The sequence below is a fragment of the Temnothorax longispinosus genome, unplaced genomic scaffold, assembly GCF_030848805.1.
Source record: "Temnothorax longispinosus isolate EJ_2023e unplaced genomic scaffold, Tlon_JGU_v1 HiC_scaffold_368, whole genome shotgun sequence".
In the NCBI taxonomy this organism is placed as follows: domain Eukaryota; kingdom Metazoa; phylum Arthropoda; class Insecta; order Hymenoptera; family Formicidae; genus Temnothorax; species Temnothorax longispinosus.
Genome location: NW_027270196.1, coordinates 1 through 11,101, shown reverse-complemented (window position 1 = coordinate 11,101; position 11,101 = coordinate 1). Strand labels below are relative to the sequence as shown.

Sequence of the window (11,101 nt, the reverse complement as noted above, 5' to 3'; positions counted from 1 at the left end):
ACTCGTCATCATTCCGTCATTCTCATCACTGGAATTGGTGGCGGAAAGGCAACGCAAACTCGAGGAGATGCATTGCTTAAGCTCCGCTCATTTCACTCAAGATCAGACGTCTTTATTCAAGCTCACGTTCTGCAGGCGTTAGCGAACATCCTGCCATCCTTCAACGCTGCACCCCAGGAATGGCCGCATCTCACCAAGTTAACCTTGGTTGATCCAGATTTCCTCACACAACGGCCAGTGGACATCATCATTGGAGCTGACTCATATGGTCAGATCATTAAGCCCAACATCATCAAACAAGATCCATTGATGCCAATCGCGCAGCTCTCAATTTTCGGATGGCTCGTTCTCGGACCTGTCGACATATCATCATTGGCATCTGTTGCAGTGCATCATGCATCAATTCAGGAGAGAGAAGATGCTCTCGATGAGTTATGGTCGAGATTTTGGACACAAGAAGAAGTGCCTGAGAATGAGAATCGTGATCTTCCACCTGACGAGAAAAGGTGTAAAGAATACTTCAAGTCCACTGCTTCGCGGGATTCAACAGGGCGATACACGGTTCGAATTCCACTAAAATCATCACCTGATACTCTTGGCGATTCTTATCTCACTGCGCATCGATGTTTGCAAAGTTTACTAAGAAGACTCTCCCGAGATGACAACTATCGACGTTTGTATCAACAGTTTATGACAGAATATCGAGAGCTCAATCACATAAGAAGGCTTCACTCGCTTCCAGTCAGCACACACAATATTGCTTGCCACATCATGGAGTGCTCAAACCAGACAGTGCAACCACTAAATTACGTGTGGTATGTGGTATTTAATGGCTTGAGTGCATCTACATCCGGCCGCTCACTTAATGATCTCATGCACACGGGAGTCAAGTTGCATTTAGACGTCACCGATGTTTTACTCTGGATTCGACAATTTCGACACTTAGTTGCCACTGACATCACCAAAATGTATAGGCAGATTAACGTGCATGAAGATGACTGGAATTTACAACGGGTTCTCTGAATAGACAAACAGCTCAATGAAGTGCCATACTATCTAACAACGGTCACCTATGGGACCAACGCTGCTCCGTTCTTATCAGTACGAACACTGCTGCAATTGGTGGAGGATGAAGGTCACAGTGTTCCCCTCGCAGTGCCGCTAATCATTCAAGGTCGAGATGTTGACAACATTATTATGTAGGCGTCGACACCGTTCAGCAGGTAATAGAAACTTCAATACTGCTCAACGGACTTGTACATGGCGGGCGGCTTCCCACAAGCAAGGTGGCACGCGACTCATCAAGATGTGCTCACTGCGGTTCAAGCAGAAAAAGTCCAGGGCTCACCAATTGCATTTGACGATTGCGCAACCAAAATACTCGGATTACAATGGCTTCCTCAAGAAGACACATTCACATTCTCAACAAAGATCTCGTCGCACACCGATCATCTCACCAAACGCCTCGTTTTGTCTGAAGTGGCTCAGATATTCGATCCACTGGGCTTTGCATCACCAGGGGTGATCAAGGCGAAGATGCTCTTGCAGGAGCTTTGGCTACATAAAGCTCCAATGGGATGAACCACTGCCATCCCAGCTCTCATCACGGTGGCTCATCATCAGAAAAGAACTCACAAGCTTGCAAGCTCTCAATATCTCGGTAGTACAACCCCTGGAGTACCTCGTCAGTGGAATTTCATGGCTTTTCTGATGCTTCTCAACTGGCAATGGCTGCAGTCGTATTCATCACCGTCCACGGCTCTAATGGCGCCACGGTTTCATTGGTGTGCTTTAAAACTAAGGTAGCACCACTCAAACGACTCACCATCCCGAGACTTGAACTCACCGCAGCACTGCTGCTCTTAAGACTCATGCAATACGTTCAAGCCACCTTGAAGTTGAACGTTACAGCAACTCACCTGTGGACGGACTCTGTTGTGACACTCACGTGGATCAAGTCTCATGCATCGCGCTGGAAAGATTTTGTAAAAAACCGAGTTGCTCAGATCCAGGATCTCACTGCAGACGCTCACTGGAAATACGTACCTGGCACATCCAACCCAGCCGACTGCGCATCACGAGGTCTAACTACTGCTCAACTTCAAAGCCACTCATTATGGTGGACGGGACCACCGTGGATTCTCACACCTGAAGCATGGCCATCTCAACCCGCGCTTCCGGACGAGTTGAGCGGTCATGAGGCTCGTCCTGGCATTACTCTATATGCAGCTGCATTTCAGCCGGACTATCATTGGGACCTCATATACAAATACTCAACCCTCAATAAATTATTGAAAATAACAGCTCTTTGTTTCAGGTTCATATCGCTTCTGAGAAAGCGCCGATACAAGCCACTGGACTTGCACTCAGCTTTGGAGGAGGCCAGACTATTCTGGATCAAGGCTACTCAAGCGGCATACTTCACGCACGAGATCAAGATGCTCACGGCCAATTCGAGACTACCAACTACTCACGCACTCAGTCGATTGACTGCGTACATCGATGCTCAAGGGATTATCCGAGTTGGCGGCCGCCTCAACCAATCAGCACTAGCTCAAGATAACAAACATCAGGCGATTTTACCTCGCCACTCACGGTTCTCAACCTTAATCATCGCCCACGCCCATTGGCGTACCCTGCATGGAGGAACACAGCTGACATTGGCTCATGTCAGGCAACAATACTGGATCATCGGCGGACGGGCTCCGGTGAAGTCTCATATCTTACGATGTGTCGTGTGTGCTCGGCAGAGGGGGATCCGTGCTCATCAACTGATGGGCCAACTACCTCTCTCTCGGGTTACGCCGTCACGTGCGTTCACTCATACAGGAGTCGACTATGCCGGACCGCTCACCATCAAGACATGGAAGGGACGAGGTGCGAAAACATACAAGGGATGGATGTGCGTGTTCGTCTGCTTCTCCACCTCCGCAATTCATCTCGAAGTAGTCAGTGACTACTCATCAGAAGGATTCATAGCAGCCTTCCGAAGATTTTCAGCGAGAAGGGGAATTGCTCAGACCATGCACTTGGACTGCGGGACAATTTTCATTGGAGCAGACGCCGCGCTCAAGAAAATGTTCCTCCAAGGCTCTCAAGAACATCAACGGATTGTTCAAATTTTACAACTTGATGGCACAAGATGGGAGTTCAACCCACCAGGCGCTCCACACATGGGGGGCAAGTGGGAGGCGGTGGTAAAGTCTGTGAAGTTTTGTGGCTACAGTCGCATAAACATGACCAATCAGCGACCGGCAGAGAACAGCCTATCAGAACGCAGCATGGAAAGCGTTCTTAAAAAAGTTCCCGGGATCCCTTGCAGTAGCAAGCTCGCTTCGTCAGATCCGCGACATCATACTTTACTGTATCCTGTATTATCCAAATATATATTTAGTATTAGTTATATTAGAAACACGAACGCGTCTTATTCCTAATACCCTCAAAATAACCAAAGTGGTGACCCCGACGTGATTGTAGCGGGCACAAGTAATGCCGCGCAACTGCTCGCCAACACGACCTACTGCAAGCCAACACCCCGCACGAGAGGAGATTCCGCCGAAAGAGGCGAATACCAATTCTGTTTCAGATATCTCAGCATTGCCACGAGCTATGGTAAGAAAATCAACTAGAATAGCCAATTTTAAAGTCTATGCTGCCAACAGGTCGGAGATACCCACGTATGGTGCAAAGTACATGACTCTCGACCTGGGATTACGCCGCAATTATGATTGGACCTTTATAGTAGCCGACGTATCACAGCCTATATTAGGGGCAGACTTCCTTTACGCACATAACCTACTCCCGGACCTAAGAAATAAGCGTCTGACAGATGGACTAACGGGGTTAACGGCCTGTGCCAAAACAACTAAGTCCGGCACTCCTACAGTATCTACGCTCAAAATGGATACACCATACCTTAAATTGCTGAAAGAATTCGTTGACATCACACGCCCAATAAAAAGAATAACACCAAAGCACCACGTGAAACACTACATCCCCATAAAAGGACCACCAGTGGCGGAGCGTGCCCGAAGACTATCACCAGGTCGTTACAAGTTTGCAAAAGCTGAGATCGAATCATGGATAGCTCAAGGGCTTTGTAGACCTTCTAAGAGTCAATACGCAAGCCCAATCCACCTCCAGCGAAAGAAAACAGGCGAGTGGCGCATATGTGGCGACTACAGGGGAGTAAATAGGATCACCGACCCGGATATGTACCCTGTCCCACATATCCAAGATTTTTCACACAGAATGAACGGATGCAAGATTTTTAGTGTTTTAGACCTCATACGCGCATACTATCAAATACCAATGGCAGAAGAAGACCGAGAGAAGACTGCTATTATCACACCATTTGGATTATTCGAGATGAACGTTATGCCATTCGGACTGAGCAATGCAGCTCAAACGTTCCAGCGATTCATGGACACAGTGTTGAGAGGTCTAGATTTTTGTCACAACTATCTGGGCGATGTAATAATCGCATCCAAGACACCAGAAGAACACGAACGGCACTTAAGGATAGTATTCGAACGATTTCGACAATACGGACTGTCCATTAACCTTGACAAGTGCACGTTGGGCGCGACACAAGTAACCTACCTCGGATACGAAATCAGCGAGAGAGGAATTAAACCCACAGATACCAAAGTAGAGGCGGTAAAAAACTTCAGGAAACCCAGCACTATTAAGGAACTCCGCAGATTCCTTGGTATGATCAACTTTTACAGACGATGTATACCCAAAGCAGCCGAAGCGCAAGCACCGTTACACGCATACCTAGTTGGCGCTAAGAAAAATGATAACAGGCCAATAGTATGGAACTCGGATACAGAAGCAGCATTCGAACGCTGTAAGAAACAATTAGCGGAAGCCACCTTACTTGCACACCCACTCGAAAGAGCACACCTAGTGGTCACAACGGACGCGTCGGATGTACCCATCGGCGCGGTACTCGAGCAAATTAATCACAAAGACAGACAACCACTGGGGTTCTTTTCAAGGAAGTTGTCATCAACGCAAGCTAAATACAGTGCTTATGATCGCGAACTACTCGCGATATACGAGGCCATAAAATTTTTCCGACACATGATAGAGGGACGAGCAGTCACAATACGTACAGACCATAAACCGCTAACGTACGCTTTTTTTCAGAAATCCGCAAAAGCATCGCCGAGACAATTTCGGCAGCTCGACTACATTGGCCAATTTACCACACGAATTCAACATATCGCGGGCCACGACAACACCATAGCTGATACCCTTTCAAGAGTAGAAGCGATAGACATGCCTATAATAACAACGACTGAGGAACTAGCCGAAGCTCAGAAGACCGACGCCGAACTTGAAAATCTTCTAAAAACACCGTCTGCCATTCAACTTAAGAAACTTCGACTTGATAATACAGAAACGACTGTATATTGCGACATCACAGGTGAAGATATACGCATCTACGTACCAGCAGTTCTTCGCAAACGAATCTACGACACAGTACATAATCTCTCACATCCCGGAGGACGTACAACGCGGAAAATGATCAGTCGCAAATTCGTATGGCCAGGTATGAACAAAGATATCACTCATTGGGCGCGGTCGTGCATGCCATGCCAAAAAGCAAAAATACATCGACACAACCGAAGGATTCCCGAACACATCGAGGTACCGGACACACGATTCCAACATATACACATCGACATCGTCGGACCACTCCCACCTTCCAAAGGCAACAAATATTGTTTAACAATGATTGATCGATTCACTAGATGGCCGGAAGCAACACCTATTACTGACACATCAGCAGATACAGTTGTACACGCATTCTTCAGCACATGGATAGCTAGATATGGAGCATCAACAGTAATTACGACGGACAGAGGCAGCCAATTCGAATCTCAACTCTTCGAATCATTAGTCAAGATAATCGGCAGCAGAAGAATACGCACGACTGCATATCACCCCGAATCCAACGGCATCATAGAAAGGTGGCACAGATCACTCAAAACAGCGATCAAATGCCATAACACTAAGGACTGGTGCGAAGTATTACCAGTGGTCCTCCTCGGATTACGTGCCAGTGTTAAAGAAGATATCCAAGCATCAGCGGCAGAAATGACCTTCGGAACGACCCTTAGACTTCCCGGAGAATACTTCAACGAGGAAGAAACTCCAACTCAACCACAAATCTTCCTCGACAGGCTGAGACAATATATGCAAGACGTCAAATCGAAGCCCACAGCACATCACTGTAGAATAAAACCATTTATACACAAGATGTTACATTCAAGCACACATGTATTCGTACGCGTCGACAGCACCAGAAGACCATTCGACCAGCCATACGAAGGTCCATTCAAGATACTTAACAGAAATTCAGATTCTGTTTTCAGGATAATGTTCAAGGGACAACCCGCAGACATATCCACCGACAGACTAAAGCCAGCATTCTTGGAAAACATACCCGAGGACAACCCAAATACAATGAATCCAACAGAAGAACAACATATACCGGAATCAACCCTCAAAACCTATCCAAGCCCTCGAAGCAAGAGAACCATCACTTTCGCGCGCTGACCAAGGCCATCACGCTCGAGGGGGAGTATGTGGCTACAGTCGCATAAACATGACCAATCAGCGACCGGCAGAGAACAGCCTATCAGAACGCAGCATGGAAAGCGTTCTTAAAAAAGTTCCCGGGATCTCTTGCAGTAGCAAGCTCGCTTCGTCAGATCCGCGACATCATACTTTACTGTATCCTGTATTATCCAAATATATATTTAGTATTAGTTATATTAGAAACACGAACGCGTCTTATTCCTAATACCCTCAAAATAACCAAAGTTTCACCTGAGACAGACTATCGGGGAGACTCTACTCACGACGGAAGAATTCACATCGTTGCTTACGCAAATCGAGGCCATTCTCAACTCGCGCCTTTTAGAACCGTTGAGTGACGACCCTGAAGACGTCTCAGCGCTCACACCAGGTCATTTCCCCATTGGAGGTCCACTCACTACCATACCCGAGCTATCTCTGAGTGACCTGGCCACCTCGCGACTATCTCGGTGGCAGCTCATCCAGCAGCGTGTTCAACATTTTTGGGCACAATGGTCGGCTCACTATCTGCAACGCCAGCAGGCGATAACCAAGTGGCATCGTCCTAACAACAACATCAAGGTGGGTTCCATCGTGCTGCTTACCGACGAACGCTCTCCACCATGCAAGTGGCCACTCGCCAGAAAAACGGAACTGCACCCCGGCAAGGATGGACTCACTAGGGTGGTTACCCTTAAGACAGCCACCACGATACTCACTCGGCCAGTTGCCAAGCTTGCCATACTACCTGCAAGAGTAAGGAATCATCAACCATGTTGCTGATGGCGGGCGGAATGTTCGAGATTTCGTTCACGTTGCGCCATCCGATCAGATGGCAGCATCGATCGGATATCGACGGGCCGGATCGACGCGGCAACTTGCGCAAGCACGGGCGCGCTCATCGCCGTTTTCTTCCTCGCGACACACCAAGTCGTACAAATGGCCGCGCTGTGAACGGAATCTCGAACAAAGGAGAAATAATATAATTGTGAAGGAAACGACGGGAGGAAAAGAGACAGAAAAGAAGGAGAGGATTGAGAAGATGATAGGAGAAATAAATAAAACAGAAGTGGTCATTGAGGAAGCGCAGGAAATAGGACACGGGAATAATAAAATGATAATGCTAAAGTGCAGGAACTGGAAGGTCAAAAGGGAGATAATGAGAACGAGGAGGGAATTAGGGAAAAAATATGACAGCTTTTTGGATGACGACCTCACCAAAATGGAAAGACGGATACAGAAGAAAATAAGAAGGAGAGCAAAAGAAGAAAAAGAGGCTGGAAAGAAAACGACAATTGGTTACCAGAAAATGTGGGTGGACAACAAAGAGTTGATATGGAATAAAAACAAAGGAACGTTGGAAGAGAGGAATGAATGGCGGAAAAATAAAGAGGTGAAGAAAGATAAAGAGGGTGAAGAGACGGAGAAGGAGAGGAGAGGAGGGAAACCTGGGGAAGAGGAAGTGGCAACGGAGGTGATAACTGCAGAACAGACCGGTATCACCGCAACGTGTGCGACGGACGGACGGCAAAAGCAAGGGATAGAAGGCGGCAGAACAGACCGGTGTCGACGCAACGCGTGCAACGGACAGGTGGCACGAACGGAAGTGCGATGGAAGGGATAGAAAGTAAGAAGGGGAACAGGTAAGAGACGCACGTGGCGACTGTAAAAGCGAGCTGCGTAACGAAGAGCACGACAAAGGAAAGAAGGCTGTAATATAGAGAAAAGTGATTGCGAATAGTGTCAAAGGTAAAGATTGGCTATAAGCACGAAGGGTATGGTAAAATAGAGAAGGAGAAGAAGGCAGGAGAGCACATAGGCGATAAGCAGAGGAGATAAACATAAGATATTCGATAATTTGTTTCAGATACCGCAGAAGGAAAGAAAGATGGAAGGAAGGACGAGGGTCAGAGAAACGGTGGAGATAGACGTGGAGGCGATTGAGACGGTAATGGAGGAGAGAACATCGAGGACGATGAAGAATATTAAGGAGGAAATGAAAGAGCTGAGAGAAGTGGAGATCTTGAAAAAAAAAAGTATATAGAATGGAGCAGGTTTCGGGTAAAAGAAAGAGGGACGAGAGTGAGGAAAGAGAAGAAAAAATAAGGGAAAAATAGTGGTACGAAGAGAAGGAAGAAGACGAAGAGGAGAAGAGAAGGAAGAACGTGATAATTAGAGTTGAGAAGAATAGATGGGGAGGAAACAACGCAAACTGGAAGAAGAGAAGGAAGAACGTGATAATTAGAGTTGAGAAGAATAGATGGGGAGGAAACAACGCAAACTGGAAGAAGGTGAAACAATTATTCACAGAAGGACTGAGAGTGAAGGTGGAGGTGAAGGAGGTGATTATGATAGGACAGCGAGGGGACTGGCTGACATTTATGGTAAAGCTGAAAAGTGAGGAGGATAAATGGAGAATTTTGGAAGCAAGAAGAAAGGAAGAAAGTAGGATGAAAGTAAAAATAGACGAAGACAAGTCGGTGGAGGAAAGAATCAAAGAAGGAAAGGAAAGGGAAATGAGAAGGGAAAGGAAAGAGAAGGAAAACAAGAAAAAAGAGGAGTTGACAGAAGAGGATATTGTGAAGAAAATGGAGGACAAACTGCTGATGGGATCGGACGACGACGAGGACAAAGCGGACCGGGGCGAGGGATTGGGGAGGAGGCAATGGAAGGGGTAGGAAGGCAATATATTGTAAGGTTATGCTTAAGATTGTGTAAGACTAGGATTTATACACGTTATGATTTTTTATGTTTTGTCTATGTTATCTTGATGTGAGGCCGTCAGGAACGGGATATTGTGAGTTTATTGTAATTGTACAGGGTTGGGTACGTCCCTACAAAACGCCGAATTTGTAAAGGTTTGGGAACGTTCCTCAAAAACGCCCTTTAAGGCCCCTTTGGGGTAAACAAAGTACCTTTCGTAACCGTAACCGTAACATATTAATATAATCTATTTTATTTAAGTATTACACATATAATGTAGTAGCAAAAAATAAAATAAAATGTATTTGTAAATTACAATAAACTATTTTTTACAAATAACAATATATATTAATATGCTTTGTTTTATTCTAAGTATTGTATTGCGTAGTTATATTGCGTAATATAGGTAGTAAAATAAAAATATATATAGTATAGTAAAATTTATTACATTCTGAGTGTGTAATCTTTTTCTTCTTTTAGCAGAATTTCAGCTAATTCTGCTTTTGCTAATGATGTTCTAAGCTCTACTTTATTCATTTCTTTCAAATGAGTTTCTTTAATAGTAGCCATTGTTTCTTCATGTCTCAATTTTGCTTCTGCCATTTGTCGTTCTTGTTCTATTATATTTTTTATTCTTATAATTTTTACTTCGTCTTCCGTTTCTGTAAACTTGCACTTTTTCACAGTCTTGTTAGTTTTACCTGTCATAATTGTAATTTCGTGTTCCTTTTCTACGAACTTGGGCTTTTTCAAAGCCCAAGTCTTTTTAGTTTCAACTGGCAGCATCATATCAGCTATAATTTCTGTAAAAAAGATATAACATCTAAAAGTGTCAAAAAATAATTCAAAATACATACAGACATACAGATAAATTTATATATAAAATATACATTTGTTACATATATTTTTAATTACTATCATGTATTTGAATAGCACATACTTTTGGGACTTGATGTATTACTTTCACATAAAATTTTTATTGAATCGTTCTCCTTATTATTGTCTTTCATATTGTTATCTAATTTATTTTATGCCATGTCATCCATAATATTGTGCACCAGTTGTTTTCGATCTGAAATTCAGTGAAAAAACAATGTAAAAACAATAGCCATTTATAATAAGCGAAACGATAGCTGTTTGTAAAAAATTAATAAAACAATTATTTTAATTGAATGATAGAAAATGGCAATCACAGTGCAAGTAGAGTTTACATACATAAACATATCATATTATTTATATATTGGATATGGTAGTAAATCTTTAAATATTCTTCAGTTACAATACAATGCCTATATTTTTAAAATATAAAGATATTATTCCTTCACATATGCTCTCTCAGCTCTTATAAGTTTTTACAATTAAATTTGACAACTATTTACTATTGATAAATAAACTTACTTTCTACTTCTTTATCATCCATATTTGACGAAAATAGTATAGGGGCTGTGGCCATTAAAGAAGGTGCTATTAAAGCAACATCTGGATCCAGTTCTGTGGAGGGTGTTTCTGGTCCTCCACCTGTAGCAAATCTATTTTGTTTTTCCTTTGTTATAACATCTCTTTGAGTTTGCTTTATGTTGGTCCATAGCTTCTTTAACTGCTGTACACTTCTCTATAATAATAAAAAATCATTATACAAAATGATATGTATATACTGATAGTTTTGATAGCAAACACAATAAGAATATTTTAGCAAATTAACTCAATTACGTATATTATACACTTATATCATATTAAGCTCATGTTTTACTGACATAACCCATCTACATAAACTAATTATATTTTATAAAATTCTCTTTTACCTTGC

General features: G+C 43.8%; 2 protein-coding genes across 2 annotated transcripts; both read left to right on the top strand.

Annotated features, from left to right (window-relative positions):
* Positions 1-135: 135 nt before the first annotated feature.
* LOC139824418 (uncharacterized) lies at positions 136-1,023 on the top strand (the record flags this gene model as incomplete). The annotated part of the gene is made up of 1 exon (XM_071796954.1): positions 136-1,023. A coding segment is annotated over one exon (888 nt), but the record flags the coding sequence as incomplete, so codon positions are not given.
* Positions 1,024-6,619: 5,596 nt separating this feature from the next.
* On the top strand, positions 6,620-7,374 carry LOC139824417 (uncharacterized). Its single transcript, XM_071796953.1, has 2 exons — positions 6,620-6,754; positions 6,838-7,374. The coding sequence occupies exons 1-2, from the start codon at positions 6,620-6,622 to the stop codon at positions 7,372-7,374; spliced, it is 672 nt and encodes a 223-aa protein (XP_071653054.1).
* The last annotated feature ends 3,727 nt before the right edge of the window (positions 7,375-11,101 follow it).